General features: G+C 36.4%; 2 protein-coding genes across 2 annotated transcripts in view; both read right to left on the reverse strand.

Annotated features, from left to right (window-relative positions):
• LOC131799926 (uncharacterized) overlaps positions 1-10026 on the reverse strand; it is a 61349-nt gene extending 51323 nt beyond the window's left edge. Inside the window, exons 1-7 of the mRNA XM_066159577.1 lie at positions 9824-10026; positions 6738-6780; positions 5521-5569; positions 3883-5086; positions 2759-3021; positions 1940-2207; positions 1185-1292 (exon numbers count right to left, since the gene is read on the reverse strand). Of these exons, the coding sequence (XP_066015674.1) occupies positions 1185-1292; positions 1940-2207; positions 2759-3021; positions 3883-5086; positions 5521-5538 (1861 nt within the window). The 5' untranslated portion in view covers positions 5539-5569; positions 6738-6780; positions 9824-10026. The remainder of the gene's footprint in view (positions 1-1184; positions 1293-1939; positions 2208-2758; positions 3022-3882; positions 5087-5520; positions 5570-6737; positions 6781-9823) is intronic.
• Positions 10027-10296: 270 nt separating this feature from the next.
• LOC131771479 (dipeptidyl peptidase 2-like) lies at positions 10297-17930 on the reverse strand. Its single transcript, XM_066159590.1, has 11 exons — positions 17708-17930; positions 16825-16961; positions 16568-16731; positions 15938-16076; positions 15237-15324; positions 14395-14453; positions 13035-13325; positions 12150-12306; positions 11369-11433; positions 11204-11274; positions 10297-10721 (listed from the first exon to the last, which is right to left on the reverse strand). The coding sequence occupies exons 1-11, from the start codon at positions 17865-17867 to the stop codon at positions 10646-10648; spliced, it is 1407 nt and encodes a 468-aa protein (XP_066015687.1). The 5' UTR covers positions 17868-17930; the 3' UTR covers positions 10297-10645.
• Between the last annotated feature and the right edge of the window lie 757 nt (positions 17931-18687).

Raw genomic sequence — 18687 nt, forward strand, 5'->3', positions numbered from 1 at the left:
TCAGTTTGAATTTGTTTATCAGTTATTCCTATGAATTGTAAAAAATAAGAGTGTGCAGATGATCTTGTAATGTTCTTGTGACAGTCAAAGGGATTGAAAAACAAACAGAGTTAGATCTGGTGGGAAAACCTGAGCCCTATTTGAGCTAATGATTTCCACTTAGCAACTCCTGGTACAGGATGCTTACTATAATTGCCATGAACCACTGATTATTGATCACAGAAATAGTAGTAAGCTAAGCCTGAGGCAAATAGTTGTTTTAGCATAATTTCTTAGCTGCTTTCAAATTTTATTGTAATAATTAATTCATGTAAATAAAGAAAGCATGGAACATATTTTGTTGCAATTGTGATGATTACTCATACCAAGATATACAGGCAATTTTAGCAGATTTATTTAATCCAATCAGCAAAAACTTCACAGCTTTTGTGCTCTTCAAAATTAAATTTTCTTCTGTCACATTTATCACTTCCTTGGAAACATTAAAAAATGCAGGGTGGCCATTTTGAAATTTAGCTATTATCCCCTTGCAATCTGAGCATGCATATCTCTACAATCAGCAGAATGATTTACCAACAAGAAGTGAAAATAAAGCTAAGAAAAAAAAATTCAGGCTTGAACAGGAGCTGAACCCTTGACTGCTGTGATTCCAGTGCAGTGCTTTACCAACTGAGCAAACATTAACCAGCTGGCTAACAAGCCAACTCATGTTTACTTCTTTTGTGTTTACTACATACATGTGATGGTTACTGTGCAGTTTTCCATTCTTAAACAGGATTAAGATAATGATGGCAGCTGAAGCGTCTTTAAAAAGTTTCCTCATAAATCTGAGTTTTACTACATATTCAAATATTTGCAGAAGAGTTAACTCCAATTTTGCATTTAGGTAATGAAATTTAGAAATCAAGCAATTTGTCTACCTTTGTCTACCTTTGTGTAACCGTCTACAAGAATTTTTCAACAAAAATAGTCTGATGGTCAAAACTGGATATGCCAATAGGTAAACTTGATGTCTCATTTAACTGAACAGACAGATAAATCTACACAGAGGGGAAAACAAGGAGATCGTCTCCAAAAATGCCTGTAAAGTACCAACCAATATTAACACTTTTGCTTTCATGAGCTACAAATGATGGAAGGAATTTGGATTGGATTATTTACCTCATGCCCTCACAATTATTTACCTTCACAGTAGTCATGATTAGTCAACTCTTTCCTGAGTTGCTTGCGAGGCTGATCTGCACTGACAGATGCTGGTCTCTTATCCCTCCCTGGTGTAGTTGCCCTAGTTTCTGATAAACATACATGCACCAAAATAAATTAACAACGATTACCAACAGTATGCAGTGGCAAGTAGATCATATTTGATTGGCTTTGTAGTAGTGAAGGAACCACATATATCATTAGAATATACTGAATTTCTTAATATGTAAAAGAAGTTCTCATAGACTTAATAAATTCAAAATTTGATATTGACAAAATCAAGTAAGATCCTTATGTCATAACTTTTCAAATCATATTCTGTAATAAGTTCCTTTCTCTTACTTGAAATAACTCTTTGTTTGAAGAAAAAAGTTGTTACCAATGGCGAATGCAACTACATTTCATTTAAAAAAAAACTATTAAAAAAAAAACAAAAACAGAACCAGAGAAGAAAGAAAAAGTTCTCTAGGGTAAATATCACAAGACCTGAAATGGGTCAACAAAACATTAACAGCACATGTAAAAGCTACAGAGGTCTGTTCACATCACATATAAATCAAAACAGTCAGTTCTGCAAGCTTTTATGAAATGGTAATTCATATATACATGTACAGCCTGTAGCTGTATAGGAGTTAAACACACTTGTAGAATGCACTCAGTTATTATATTTAAAATATCTTGTTGGCAAAATTCACAGATAGGCCAATTTTTAAATGTGTTATGTTCTGAGCTTTACCTTGTAAGGGCTGAAGGCTGACGTAGTGTACTTCATGGACATGTCCCAGTACAAGATGCTTGCTTTGGTCAAATGGACAATCTGGCTTGATAATTACCTCACTCTTGCCTGGAAGACTACTAATCACATGAATGGCTATTTGATAACAATTTGCTGCAGCCCAGAGAATCACATGATCACCCCATGAGCCATCTTGTTCCATGTCTGTTAAGTAACCACCCCACGTTGTGTTTCTATCAACAAAGTGAAACAGATCTGTTCCATCCACCTTTTAGTGAAAGTCCAACAAGATAATATGTAATATTAATAGTAATAGAGCGACTTGTAATGATTCAGTATGGTAATATTTTCATATAATAGGTATTACCTTCAAAAGTATTCACAGATGAATACAAGACTCTTTAGTAACTAGGCTCAATAGTCCTTTATAGTACTACCTGTATACGTTGGATTGAGTAATTTTACAACTAACATCATGATATATAATCTCTAAAATTCAAATAGCAAAAAAGGATAATTTAAATGAAAGATTATTAACAAGTTCACCAGCATTATACTTGCCACAGTTGTTCTAAAAAACATAGCAACAAGTTAAAACAAGAAAGAAAGACATTGTAATGATACAAAGACAAGTTGTCCTTTCTAATTGTGTCAACTTCAACTTCATGTATCACACATGTAAACTGATTTTTTTTTTCCTGATCAAAGCCTTGAAAATGTTCTAATAATAATTGCTGACATTAAACTTGAATGTGGAGCAGAAGATACATTTGTAGTATCTGTCCTAGACATTACATGTACTTTACCAAATATACTCACCTGTTTTGGGTGCTCTCTTAGATACTGAACTAAGGACCGCCTCAATTCAAAATGATGGATCTTTACTCCTTTGACAGTCTTCAGTTGCTCTGACAAGGCATAGAACATACAATTCCCTGACCCTCTATTGTCAGAAATTTTATAGCCCTTTTCTGAAGCAATATTTTCTAAGTCTGATAGTGGGTCTGTGTTGCTGCTGATCTTATATCTACTGGCATTCTGTTGCCACTGCTGAAGGTTACGGATGACTTGTTCATTCCCACCTAAAAGAAAACCAACTTAATGATCATTACTTTATTCTTATACATGTACATAGCAGGTTGCTGACAAAATCATGATGGCATATGGTGCAAGAGTAAAACAGAAAGAACTACACAGGTTGAGAATTGAATATTTGGGAACAGAGGGAACAACAATTTTCAAAGCTTAAGATGTTTTCAAGAACTTGTTGCAAAATGATTGTGTGACAACAAAGGTATACTGAGTAAGGTCAACTACAAGAGCATATTAATGAAGGGGGTAAGTTTCTAAAGCAACTTTGGTGCTGCATTGAAGGAAGAGTATAACAGGGTAATTAAGTATTACCAAATGAGTTGATAATGTAAAATGGCCTCTGTAAAGAGTTTTAAAGCTGACATTTTGAGCAGGTTTGCCTGTTTTGAGCATCATTCACACTAAAGACTTGGCATGGAACTCTGACCCTGTTATACTTATCCTTCATTTTTTTCCTTGTAATTTAAAAAAGGTCAATCTAAATTAAGACACCAACCAAGTTGACCATGCTTGTTCAATGTTCAACAGTACCTGCTTTACATGTATGTCTTGAGTAAAATAACTACAGAAAGTATTTCCCATGCAAATGCACTTTACCAAGTACATATTTCAAAACTCTGAAACACTGTTCCTAACCTTGTAGGTGAGATTATTACATAACAAGTAAGTTTACCTTTCCCGAGTATTTACCATTTTAAACTATTTGACTGTTTGATTCAGGTCTATAAAAAAACTTATGTTAACCACAGGTCCAAGTTTACTCAAGGCTGATTCAACATTTTACCAGTATACCTGGTTTATCAGTTATTAGACAAGTTAAATCTGAAACATTTAAATTTAAGTAAATTTACCAAAGATAAGCTTCTTCATCTTTACCACAAGACTCTTACAAGGCACCTCCCAGGTATACTTTTCCAAGTACTTTTCACGCAGAAGACTTGACTCTGAAAGTCGCACTTTTCTCTTTTTCTGATGGACACGCTTGATTTCTCTGGCCCAGTCTTTAGGATCTTCAGAGTCTACCACACTCTGTGAGCCTAAAAGCACTTGCTTCAGAGCTTCTCCAAGTCCTGAATTACCACTGACAAGTACAGGCAGACCAGCAGATAATGCTTCCAGAGCTTTTATTCCAAAACCTTCCGTCCTTGATGGCATTATTGCAAGATCCACTTCACAGAATAAGTCAGCCAGCACTTCTCTGCTATCATCAAAGCTACGAATGATAAGCTGATTACGACTAATACCATGGTGGAGCAACTTATCTGCAATATCTCCTTTACCTCCAGCTGGGCAGACAAACTTGAGTTTGTAAGATTCATCTTTCAACTCAGCAATTGCTTTGGCGGCTATGTCATACCCTTTGACATTGAAATCTTCACAGCTGTCACCACTTCCAATTACAAGAATACAGAATGTTCTTCTTTCTTCAGTGGCTTGCTCTACTTTCAAAAACTCAGAGAAAACACTTGGAGTGAGGTCAAACACATTTTCCTCTTGTTTAACTGGACGAAGGTAACGCTTGTAAGCTTCTGCCAGCTTGGGTCCAATTGTGATAACTTGATCAGCCATCTTACAGAGTTGGATTTCTGTTTCTTGCATTTTTTCACCTTCTGAAATGTTTTTGTACATTCCATCCTCTTCAGGAGCAGAGTGAACAACTTGAATCCATTTGCAATGACTGAAAACTGGATTTCTCTTCATTAGTGCAATTGGTCGGCCAAGTTGAACTCCATGACCAATGACACAGTCCATTGTATGGTTTCCAGGAGGAGATGACAGGCAAAGAACTGGCTCTACACCAGGAACTCCACCTGCTTCAATGAGCCTCACATTGTGACTTTCAGCACTGCTCCTGTCCTCTCTGCTGCAATTTGGAAGCAAGACACAAACATCCACATTGGGGAGTTTAGCTAACTGGATGGCCAGCTCTCGGTTGATAGTTGACAAGTCCCCATCAATTGATGATCTCCACTCACTACTTAGCAAAGTGACTTTCAGTGTCTTACTTTCCTGGTCTTCCTGTGACGTAGAGGCTACACTAGGAATGGTGGAATCCTACAACAACAAAACAAGAATGGTATTGACAATAAACTGTAAAACAATTTGATGTCCACTCGATATGTAAAGTCAATTCTTCTGTCAACTTGCAGTTGAGTTTTATTCTATGCCAAGAAGTCAGATACATGTAGATTGAGACAAACCAACAGTCAGCCGACAGGTTTTTTGGGGAGCTCTTCTTCACAATTACCGGAATAATAATAAGTTGCTTTAGAGATCTATACTATCACTGTCACTGATATCAACCATATTACATGCAGTTACAAGGAAAGTGAAAATTATCCTTAAAGGGTCTTCCTCTTCAACTCACTTTGAAATTGGTAGATGTAGTTTCATTGAAGACATTTAGGTGAAAAAATAAGGGGATATATTAATGTTTTTGTCAAAATCAAAGTTTGGTATTTGTAACAGATTTAGATCCCTCTTACTACCTTTTGTAGCCTTGACATCACAGGAAGCTTTTAATTTTGAAAAATTATGCTGGGAAAAAACAATACAAAATGTGAGTTTAAGATTTCTATTTCCTCTTAGAGTGTTGTCGAGACCACTTAAACCTTTAACCCCTAAGACCCAATTTTCAATTCTCATCTCTAGCTGCTATACATTTTCCTTGTGAATTAGTTTGGAGAATTTGCTGTTGGATGAAGACAACAACTTCAACCTGATAAGTTGGAGAATTCTCATGAACTTTTTGCTGTATAATGTATGGATATGATAAGGAGAAGTTACATGTTAATCACTTCTAGGAGTTAAAGGGTTGAGGCAGTAGCAGAGGCTAACTTGACCTTTTTGGGAAGCCTTCATTTTCTCATATATTTGAGATCATCATTTAAGTTGCCAATTTGTAAAATGTGATGATTGGAAAATGGCCCACTTTCAAAATTAGAAATTTTGTTTCCAAGGACAAATCTTGCAGCAAATAGAGATAAGATCCTGTTCTAATGGTGTTTGCTGTTCATGGGGTATTTCCTTTAGATGACATTTCTGACGCATCCATTTCCTAAGTAACAATGTGATAACGAAAAACAAAGCACTAACTGATCATGGATTGAACTCAGGAAAGAGCTCTACAGTAGCTGACTACTTACACTTTCCAAGCAATGAAAACACAAATATATTTCTTTACCCTTTTATTCTACGAATTTGGATATTTCCCATTTTTGGAATGCATTGCAACCATAAGCAAGTGAACAACCACAAATTTTATTTTGTCACACCATGTTAGATTGAAAGTTGCTAATTCCCACACCATGTCATATGTTTGTGGTTCCTGGTGGCGAGGAATATTTACAGCACAGTATACCATGGTCCGTGAAATCTTCCAAATGAGAAGGTATGGGATTGTAAAATTGTCAAAATTGAATATTACTCAGCAAACTGCTCTGAAAATCACCATCCTCTTTGTGCATGTGCCAAGCCATTTTGAGTAGTACTAAAAATTGGCTTGGATTTAGATAATTTTTTTCTCCAAAATGGCCTTTTAAACACACCCCCTGATTTCATGAAATTCCACAAATTCCAAGGCACTGAGAAAAATAAAAGTTTTTTCCCAGATATGTGTAAAAAATCATATATCCTATGTGACAATTTCAGGTCATTCCTGCAAATACAGACAATCAAGAACAATTTTAATGAAATCAGAACATACCAATTAATAGCAAGTCATCTGACCACCACCTTCTTCATACATCCTAAACAGATAGAGGAAATAAAAGAAAGAATGTTTAAATACATCACCTATTCTGTATTTGGAAAGACGTGTTATAAAAGTCAGAGATTGTGGAAAGAAAACTAGTTATATATGATAAGAAAAAAATATCAAGATTTTCAATAAAATAAATTTCCTTTTGACCTGTGGATGAAATTCAATTGCAGAAATGATCCCTAAAGGTACTACCTTGTAATTTAAGCAATTGCAGAGATCAGGATTCTACTGAAACTGATAAAAGACAACTCCAATATATTTTTGAAATCCAAAACATAGTTTATTGTAGTTTAAAAGTTTTTCAAGTCTAAAAAACAAGTATGAATCCTGATTGAAATGTTGGATCCGCGAATAATTTTGAAAACCCAAAAACACTTTGCGATCCAATAATTTTTGTCATGAAATCCAAAAAATGTTTGAAATTGAAGTTTAATCATTTCCTGCAGAATATACTCTGAATGAACTTGAGTTCTCCTTTAAAACTTCAACTGACTGAGCCTTCTTTTCAAAGTCCTCAGTAATGCTTTAATCAATTTTAAGTTTCAACATCCCTCCTGCCCTTCCCCGACAACTCCTCAAGCATTTGCACTTTTGAAAACTTCATACTTTTAAACACCTTCATACTGAAAAATAAAACATGTCTATTTTGCTGAAAAGACTTGACAGTTCTGGTTCAAATTCCTCACCCCATCCAGGCAAGAATCAAATTTCTCAACCCTCCCAGGGGAGAAAAATAACCTTTTAAGCCTGTTATAGCTCAATAAGAAACTAGGAATCTGCTTTATACCAACCAACCTAATGACATAATAGCATTCTAAAACTAGGAGACATATCACTACATTTTTAGGTCGGATAGGATCATTTAAAAAAGTTATTAAGTGATTGCAAACAAGTCCCCAGAGCAGATGTTTCCAGTGATTCACTCCAAAGTAAATCACGAATCAGCAATGTGAAAGGTGGGAAAAATTACAACCAAGATCAACAAATAGGGAAATGCAAATGTACTTAAAGACATAAAATGGACACTGAATATGTTTGAGAGCCAAAAGATATTTGCATATGTTTGCCTTATCCATCCAGTAGTAGTGACAAAAGATTTTTCACATGAGCCCTTCCATGACCAGCAATCAGGGTACTTTAATTATTAACCCTTTACACCCTGACATCAATATGCATATTCTCCATACTGTTCTCTATACATTTCTTGTGGTGCTAACAAGGAGAATTTATTTAAAAATCAAGAGCGTCTTTGGATGGTGGTCATTTTCTTTAGTCTCATGACCTCAATGTGTCATTCATGGGTGATATTGTAAGGAGAATTTAGATGTTAGTCACCCTTAGGGGTTCAAGGGTTAAGGCAGGAAGAGAGAAAGGACCTTAGGAACAAGGTTGGGTCTTTCATTCCTGTAAAGGGATCTGATCACAATTTTTGATATGTTGTTTTATTCAAGATATTTTGGTTTGAAAATAAAATCTAAGAAATGTGAGCTAGTATAAGTCAAATATTTATCAGCTAAAAAAAAAACACACTGGGCAAAACCCTCAAAGATTGTGAAAAAGTTACATTGTCAAGCACCTAAGAAACATATTAAAAAACAAGTTATTTCCATAGAAGTTTAGCTCGAGAATACAATTTAACTTTGAACATGGACATCTGTTCTGGAATTGTTCTAAATATTTCTGATTTCACACCAAGACAATCAAAGTTTGTGACACAACCCAGAAGTTTATTCGCTCTGCCTTCTACTTCAGGAGTGAGTTGCTGATTATAGAAAATAAATTCATATTTTAAACGAACAAGTCATCCTCCACAAATGTTAAATGAATAAAGGGGTAAGTTTCTAAAGAAACTGTGGTGCTGCGTCGGTGGGAGAGTATAGCAGGTAATTTAGTGTTAACAACTGGGTTGAAAACGTAAATTAGCCACCGTAAAGGATAAAAAAGCTGACGTTTCGAGCGTTAGCCCTTCGTCAGAACGATTAGAGGAATTGTGGGTTGTGTGTGGATTTATATGTAGGAAGTGGAGCTACGCCATTGGTGGGAATGTGGTGACAAGAAAACAGGAATAAATTAGTTGAATGAAAAGCGCTCGTTGATTCCGTGGGGCTTTTCATTCAACTAATTTATTCCTGTTTTCTCATCACCACATTCCCACCAATGGCGTAGCTCCACTTCCTACATATAAATCCACACACAACCCACAATTCCTCTAATCGCTCTGACGAAGGGCTAACGCTCGAAACGTCAGCTTTTTTACCCTTTACGGTGGCTAATTTACGTTTTCAACCCAGTTGTTAACACTAAATTATCCACAAATGTTAGCCTATGTGTGGCTGTACACTCCCCCTCAAAAAGAAACAGAAGCAAGGGAACAGGAGGGAAGCAAAGGAGGGTTCCCTTGCTTTCATTTCACAGCAACAAAAATGTCGTCAATGAGATGCAAATTTAAACTTGAAACACATTTCTCATGCAAGGATTACTAAGCATTTCAACTGAACGAAATTCCACAATCCTAAAATTAAAGTGTTCCACATACAACGGCTAATCCGTCAGTTATTCGGACAAGTGGATCGAAAACGTACACAATTCATGGTACCACGTTTCATGGTACCATCTCGCTTATAACACCTCACAGTTGTAAAGACATGCAATGCAACGAAAGCACGAACAATGCAAATCCAGAGACGAAACGCACATTTTTTTACGCACACTTTTCAAACATTAACTTAGGAAAGTTTAACAAAATTCCCTAATTGAATGGGCTTCTTCGGAAGAAGTAACCTTGAATTAGCAAAGAAGAAGAGCTTTACGCCAGTTTAATTTCCAGTCGGCGCAAACGTTGCAACCTCAGCACATTTGAAAGGCCTCACGAACGCTGGAATCTGATATTTCAAATTTGTATGTTTTCTCACGATAAATTGCTTGAGAACAACCTACACATTTGAAGATACCAAAGGTTTCTTTACATCTGGAAGTGGCATCGAACAGGTCCTGAAACGTAAAAAAATCGTAATTCCTCAATCGAATACCTTTGATAACTGACGCGCATGTAAACTGTTGCTGATTATTGCCACTGGTTTTCACTGCTAAAAGCCTCTAAAAGGGATGACCACAACTTCTCCGGTGAACCAATCCCTTGAAGACATGATTACGAGCTGAAGAAATATTGAACTCAGCCCATGATTGACGCAAACGCTCCCTGGCAAGAAGTCAACTCAGTTAAAGATAACCTTCCGGCATTAATTCTGAGAGAAAGTATTGTTATGGGTGTGCGTAGTTCTAAATTATTTTGGTCACATGATGCGGGCAGCTGCCCAATAACGTCTTCTGGGGGTTAGAGGAGTACGAGTTTTGTAACAAGCTAACCTTTAGATTGCGTGACTTTGGGTGACGAATCATTCCACCTGTCACGTCACCGAGACCACTGAAACATCATTATAATAGGGCTGCTTATTGGATTAAAACAAACAAAAACGCGTACACAAAAACGAGAAAATGTAGATATTATTGTCAAAAAGTTTATTGTTCTTAAAAAGACACTCATCAACAGCATTAAACCAACACAAGGCCTTTGAATCTCATCCAAGTCTCATGTCTAGTCTCTGACTATTGCATGAAATCATTAAAATTCAAATTCCTTCATAAGGTCTAATTCGTAATTAGCATGTTGCGATGCTCCATGTAAATTTTATTTGAAGTTGTGAACCATAAATTGACTTTTCTTTGAAATGCTATTAATCTTTTATACATCACAAAATAAGACAGGTCTGGTTATTATAATTGAATTGATGCATAAGAAAACATTATTAAGAAAACTGTAGTCATTGTCCATTGAGATTTATAATGTTGCTCTAATGTAAGAATTTTTGGATTAGTTCCAGTTTTCGTGCTTGTGTCACTGCTGGAGGGTCCAGTGGATTGGAAGCTCTGGATATCAAAATTAAATACATCAGTAATTAATAAAACTGAACAAGTAATAATTATCAGAAAACATTGTGAAAACCAGCTTGAAGCAGATGCTTTTCTTTTAAACCTACATAGCAATCTACCAAAGGAGATCAGGAATCACTGATAAAAGTTTATCCTTCAGGTAAAAACCTAATAATAAACTAATAATTCCAAAAAGAAACAAATTTAAAAATGAAGGTTGCACACCAGGAAGAATGAAGGAAATCTCCAAATAGGAATTTACCACCCAATATGCTCCAAGACCTCAGATAAAATTCTCTCAAACATCATCATATGTTTAGATATTGGCTAGAGTAGAGACATTGACCTTCTATCAGGAGGTAACTCATAGCTGACAATTTTCTTTATTCTCATTACCTGACTGACTTAACCTCTATAAGAAAAATGCAAGGAGAATTTTCATATTGATCAATTTGGTCACTGAAAAAGTTAAAACATACCTCAGATCAAGATGGTGAGCTCCACCTTTGACCAGAAGTGCCACCAGTGTTGGTGAGACATCTTCTAACACCTAAAATACAATCAATACATTTTAAATCCAACAACCATCTATGATTCCATCAATAATGGAAGCAACAAGAGCCTTTCAAATACCATTAACTTACCCCACCAGGTCTCCATGGATCCAGGTCACCATTGGAAAAAATAATATTAGAAGATGAAGATATATCTGAAAAACCATTTAATACAATAAAATGTCTTTTATTCTTGCACTATAATTAGGAATTCTCTGACCATAAAACTAGAATAAGGAAGAGTTCACAGTGACTTAAACACTAACTGAGAAACTCAGAAAACTGTGGTCACTGAAATAAGTGTGAAATACTATTGTATCAAGGAAAATAAATACATCAAGCAATACATCAATTTACAATACAGACAGGAATCCTAGTTTTAAGATTTGTTTTCAAGTTTCATCTGATTAGTCATCGCACATTCTGGACTTTTTCCAGGTGTTCTAATTTTGACAAAAATTCTGGATCACTTTAAAATCAAATACTGATATTGCTGCCATTCAGAGAGGAAAAGGAGTGGATCTATGAAAATGGGACTTGAAACAATAGTGTAACCCAATGCTTAGCATGATAGAGTTGAGATTAAAAGGTCTGGTTCAATCAAGCCCCGCTCAGCATCACAACCACATGCTGTGCACAACAACTGATTCACACTCATTCCTACCAGGAGTGCTTTTTGGTGGCAGTTGAGCTTACAAAGGAAACCATGTCTGGGAGAGTCAACAGCAATCCTCTAACATCCCATCCAGATGAGGTAGCAAAGCAATTGGTCAATTCTTACCCTGTTTTTAGTAGCTGCCTTAATAAAATTCTTCCTTTTCAATCTAACAAGATCTCTTACTATGTATTTCAATGTCTTAAGGAAACCAACCTTTCCCCCAGAACTGTATTGGTGCCCAGTTAGGTTGAGGTACCACACCCCATTTTTTCTGGCAGTATGTGGATATCATTTCTGGAGTCCAAGGCAGAGGTGGAAACATGTCTGTCTTGTTGTTAGAACCAGCTGGAAGAGAAAGCTCAGCACAAACCTGAAAAGATAAAATAAAAATCTTATTTTGACAAATTGAAAAAACAAAATTCTTGAATAGTTCAGTGGACAAGCAAAGCTTGGATTGTATGTGCCATTTGTTTCCTGAGCATGAGCAGGCAAGAAAGGTTCATTCTTTATAGAAAATGATTCAAGAAGGAAACTGCACATAAAATAATCACTTAAAAAATTTGGTAAGGTCACGTCAGCTCATGAGCCAGCCATTCTTTACATGCATATCCAATTATCTCATTGGCATGAAGTGTTAAGCAGTACTGAACATCTCCACTTGCTGTGATGCTTGTCCATGACAAGGTTACCCCTCCAGCATTTCACCTGGTTTCCCAGAAAGTGCCCATGCATCCCTGGACAGAAAGAGATCCTGAATAGATGAAGCCTCTTACACAACACAGTGATTCCATCAGAGTTTGAACTGGGAGCTTTTGAGATGGAGTACAGCACACATAATACTTAGCAAATGATCCTAACTAGTTCCTATATCCCATGGAGACCATGGTTAACCCTTTACACCCTAACATCATTATGCATATTCTCCATACTGTTCTCTATACATTTCCCAGGTTCTAACAAGGAGAATTTGTAAAACCATCAAGAGCTTTGTTAGTTGCTGATCATTTCTGTTATTCTCCTAGCTTAAACATTTGATTCAAGGGATAGATTGTAAAGAGAAATTAGAACTGTGGATAAGTGGGATATGCAACCCAATACCTGATAGTCCCATGCAAGGCTGTCTGGACCCAGGCCACACCCAGTAGGGTCTGCACATTCAATGTACTCTGTATCTGGATCAAGACAAGTCAGTGTACCATTAGTGCCATTGTAGACTAATGCTGTGACCTCAGCCAGACCTTCAACCTTGGATGATGCACTTGCCATCATTTTACATGCCAAGTTCACAGGATGCCCAGGAAGTGGAGCCAGGAAGTCTGTTGGGTAAGGATAATCACCCATGGCTAGGGTTGTGAAAGAATTGCGAATCCAGCCTAACATGTGAGGGATCTAAAATGAAAACAAAAAATAAATATTTGGTGAAACAATATATGGAAAAGGGTCAGAAGGGAAGACATACAGCAAGAGTTAGGGAGACAGTTGAGAACCAATAATAAGAATAATGACATTAATTAAAATCAGATGATAATACTACTACTACTACTACTACTAATAATAATAATTATGAAAATAGTACTACTACTAACTACTAATGATAATAAACAGCAACAAACACAACAATACTGGAATTCAGCAAAGGCACATCTACAAGGAAGCCCTAAATTCTACGTTTTCCAGGTAAATTTTTTCACAAAAATCAAGCACAAACTCAAGCCACATGCTCAAACTCACAAAATCAAGCCATGCGTGACACCAGACTGAGAGATATCAGGAGGAAATGGAAGAGTGAGACTGGGTGAGAGAGGGAGAGAAACATAACCAAAGTGTCAGGAGTAAAGTAGCACTAGTCTAGGAGCATGACCAACATATCCGACCAGCCTGTGCCCAGACCTCTGCTGTTTCAGAGCATGCCAACAACACTGGACACCAACTGCTTTGGAGTGAGGTTAAGTTGATTGATTGTAATCCTCACTGGTACACTCCAAGGGTCAGAGAGACCTAAGACTTTACCCTAACAACATCAACAGGAACAGAAGAATACAAAACCCTGAAGTGTGGATGCCCATTATAAAAAAAAAACAAACAAACAAACAAAAAACCACTACAACTGGAGAGCCATATGACAGCAGACCACCAAGGGAACAACTCACTAACATCAAGAATTGAAATGCGCCAATCACAGCGGTGGAAAAAAACAACCAATTACAGCGGTGCATCCTGCTTTATAAAAAGACCCTAATCCAGTCGACCTTATCACCTGATGAAGAATAGCAGTATGCAGTCAAAACATCCTGATCCACATCATAAGTGATCACATTGAGAGACAAACAATAACACTTTATTATTATAGCAATGATGTAGTAAATAGGCTAACAGATAGTTACAATGTAATAATAAAATCCTACTTCCTATGACAAGTGTTATCATAGTTTTTGAGTGATGACCAAATAATTGTTACCTGTTCTGTTGACTTAAGTGGTTTGCAGAGTTTAAATATTTTTGAGAGTTCAGCAAGTCCTATAAAATGAAGAAAGAATTTCAAATAAATTCAAACTGAAATAGAACTCCACACCAGTTTCACTCACAGAGAATTATTGATCTCCAAGTATAGAACATCATGAACTGTCATTTGTACATGCCATAATGTAGGATGTAACCAGCCCCTTGTCATATTTACCCATATAAATGACAGTCACTCACTCAGACAGCTTGTTCAAAAGGAGTCTGATTCACTCACTTAATGTACTCCTTAATACTAACCCTTTACACCCTAACATCAGTAAGAATATTCACCATACTGTTCTCTATACATTTCCTGAAGCACTGACAAGCAGAATTTGTTGAAAAATCAAGAGCTTTATAAGTTGGTGATCATTTCCTTGATTCCTGTGACCTTAATGTTTTATTCAGGGGTGATATTGTAAGGAGAAATTAGAAGCTGATCACTCTTAGGGGTTAAAGGGTTAAGGAAAAGAGGATGACACAGTAATGAAGCAATTTCCTCCTGCAATAGTGCGGCACACTCATCCCTCAAAATGGGAGTATTACCTGTTCCCCAGTCCATTACCTAATACCAACATTCCATGTTTTCAACTTAAATGCAGCAAAAGATGTAAACCCCTTAATTTTCAAGATTTCTCCCTTGGAGTTCCTACTCATTTTCTTTTAAATTGTTAAGAGAGTTTAACATTAGGATAACACATTTGATATAACCTATTTTCGGGTTTTTACATTGTACATTAGATTTTGAGGGTTAAGCAACTCCATGGATTTCCTACAGATAACTCTGATTCATTTTACCTTCTGCACCTTGATTTTTCAGCATCTCAATCATTTCAAAAGCTGTAATAACATACCCTGGACAATTGGCATCAGCATTTAAAAAGTCCTTGGAAATAAATGACATAATTATATTACTAAAATCAACAATATAGACATAGAAACAAAAGTCTGGCCATGTTGCGATAATTTTGCAGTTATTGTTGAGAGTTTTTCTTTTGTTGATGTCATTAAAAACAAACAGATATTTTAGATATCATCCAATAGGAGCAATAATGTCTAGAATTGAATCTAATAACAACTTGTTTTTTCATAATGTCCTCCATTACATTTATTACATTTACATTTCTCAGAAAGGAGAAAAATTACTGTGACTCTCTCAAATCTTTTACTATTGACAAATGCTGATCTTTAACTCCCAGATCTCATTATTAATTCTCCTGACTATATGTTATACAATTCTTATGATGTTACTTTGGAGAATTTCATGTTGGACCAACTGATAGTCTCCTCTTTGATATTTTTCTTCAGTCTTATCACTTGTCTACTTGATATTGTATTAATATTGTAAGGAGACATTTTGTTTTGGTCACTCATGGAAGTTAAATGTTTAGTGAATTAATTGTTTCCCAGATGTTATGGAGAGGACAACTAATTATCAACCTGAACAAGAGATAAACCTGAAAAAGTTGAAATGTCAAAAAGAAAAAAATTACCATTACCTCTGTCACTGCAGTGAAGAAAAAGTCTCTCTCACTTCCACGGAAAGTGGTCATGTAAATTGGAGCACTGGCTGCCAAGGCAACATCTATCACATTAGGATATTTAAACCTCATGTAAGCACTCAGCATTCCACCATAACTGAAAAACAATCAAGGAAAGATTAATGATACAGAATATTTCTTAAACTAAATGTAACAAGTCTCGGTTCAATCACTCTTCTTGGTCTCCAATCAGGACCTATATTTCCTTTGTGTGCACATTAAAAAATATCACATTTATGGTGCTGATCGTTTGTCAGCATATAATTTATTTGATTTACTCATCCTCTGACACAATTCAAAATAATTTGGAATTTGTACTCATCCCAGAAGATTTCAAATATTCACATTTTATATGAAACATACTGGAATCTTGTTATTGGAAAAGAGTTTAGACTCCTTGCTAAGACGTCTTTTGAAAGTAAAAAAAAAAAGGAAAGAAAGTCAATAATTGGTCAAAGCACTTTACAGTCTAATAGACCTTGATGAGTTACTTGGAAACCAAATTATAACAATTATATTAATGTTGTAGTTTCTGTGAAGGTGATCTTAATTGCTGTAACCTTCCTTTGTTAAGCTGTTTCAATGTACCTGCCACCAAAAGCAACAACCTTACTCTCTGTGGCCTTATACTGAATCTTAAGATCAGTCAATAGGACAGCATAGTCTGCAAGGGCCTGCTCCATTGAAAGGTAACCAACTTTATCATGATCAAATGAGGATGAACCAAATGGAAGGGAATCTCCATAGTATCTCTAAAAAGGGTGAAGACAGAGTACAACAAATTATAGCTAGAAATCAGAGGATCAAACATTTAACATTCACACAAAGTATCCTTGTGTACTTACATGTTCACCAAAAATAACCAAAGCATTGAACTTCCGAGCTGCTTCAAAAACAAAGCCTGAGTTTTCCCAGAAACCAGTTATTGGTCCTTCATTGCCAGTGTAAAAGAAAATTGGTCCTTTTTCATCCCAGTATTGATCTGTGAAAAAACATTCAGCACTAAGTTTAACAAATGATTAACACTGAAAAGCTTTTCTTGCTTTCACAAGTTGTATAAATCCTCATGTGAACTTAAAGAGTAGTTTCAAGGCTGGTACTTTCAGGCATATGAAAGATAAAGTGAGAACTATGGAGGGATGGGTACAGCTGCTCATTTCTTTTCCTTACTTCAACGATTGCTTGTTTTTTCTCTTTCTTTACAAGCCAATAAGCACAACAATAAGAATATAGGCTGAAGGCTAGTGAAATCAGGTGCAGATTGAAATGGTATTTCATGGATGCCCCCTTCTTAAAAAAAAAACCCCAACAGCAGTCAGAAAACTCAAATGTGACTTGGTTACAACGTCCATTTAACAACGAATCCTTTGGCCCTGGGGAGGGGAGGGGGTCGTTAAAGCTTTAATGCTTCTGATTGAACTTCCATCACTTCTGTACCGCTTTAAATTAAATGACTCTGCTTCAAGAACTCAGCTTAGATATTCTCAGAAGCATTGCATATTTCTAAAATTCAACTGGGCCAAGCACTTTAAATCCATAGGGGAGAGTGGTGATTTATCGTTCCAAAAACTTACGTAATCTCACAGAAAGTGAACTTCAGAAATATACTTAAGAAAGCTTTAAAAAGGAGAGATAAAATTTAACCAGGCTCTGCGACAAAATGAACAACATCGTGCAGCTTCACCTCCAAAGCTCCATCCGTGTCAGAAATTATGGTGAGCGCCTTACCTGTATAGAGATATCGCTGTTTAAACGTGACCTTATTGGCTTGAACGAAGTTGAAATGATCGAGATCTTGCTCTAAATAAGCAGTCTTGTAAGGAACTGTAGCCCCCACAAGGACAAAAAGAGAGGAAACCACAAGAAGAAACTCCGAGCAGCCAGCCATCTTTGAGTTATTAAAGATAAACCTACACGTGAGGGTCTTGTGACAAGCTAACTGGCCTTGAAGAATGTCCGAGTCCGCGTGACCATTCAACCTGTTACGTTACGAAGGCCGATAAAACATCACAGTAACACGGCGGATCATTTAATTATTACATCGGAGAAGTATCCTAGTTGTCGAAGGAGAATATTCTCTATTCCAGCGCTTTTTCTACTGATTAAAACTTGAAAGAAATACTGTAACAATTGCTTACTCCACTTTTTTATGAGCAAGGGGGAGTGGCAGGATGGGGAAGGGGGGGGGGGGGGAGTGGGGGGCGTTACGGGACTAATGAGGCTGCCAAAGAAATTTTATCCAGAATTTCTGATTGTCTGTGGGTCAGATATCCAACCCTACCCCAGCACTCCTTCCCCATCCCTTCCACCCCAGCTTGCTTTATTGATCACATGAACTCATTCACGTGTGAAACAAACCCAAGGTGAAAACAGGTAGTATTAACCCTATACAAGGCAGTCTCGTGCTTCAGTCCCTATAATCACTCCGCTAAACAATTGAAAACTTTGAATCTTCTATGTGGTCATCGCTGTTAAATCAAGCAACTAGCATCAGTTTCCTTCCCACCTTCCCATAGGTCCCCCACAACCATTTTCGATATTTGACAATTGATAGGATGTTACTTAATCAAAAAAAAAAGGAAAGAAAGAAAGAAATAAAGAAAGAAATGAAAAAAACTCAGTCTTGGAGTTAGAAGAGAAAACCAAACAAAAATGATATAATTGCACATTCTGTACCACTTTTTGTCAAAATGTCTTCACATCAGGAG

Source organism: Pocillopora verrucosa, chromosome 12 (assembly GCF_036669915.1).
Source record: "Pocillopora verrucosa isolate sample1 chromosome 12, ASM3666991v2, whole genome shotgun sequence".
Lineage (NCBI taxonomy): Eukaryota > Metazoa > Cnidaria > Anthozoa > Scleractinia > Pocilloporidae > Pocillopora > Pocillopora verrucosa.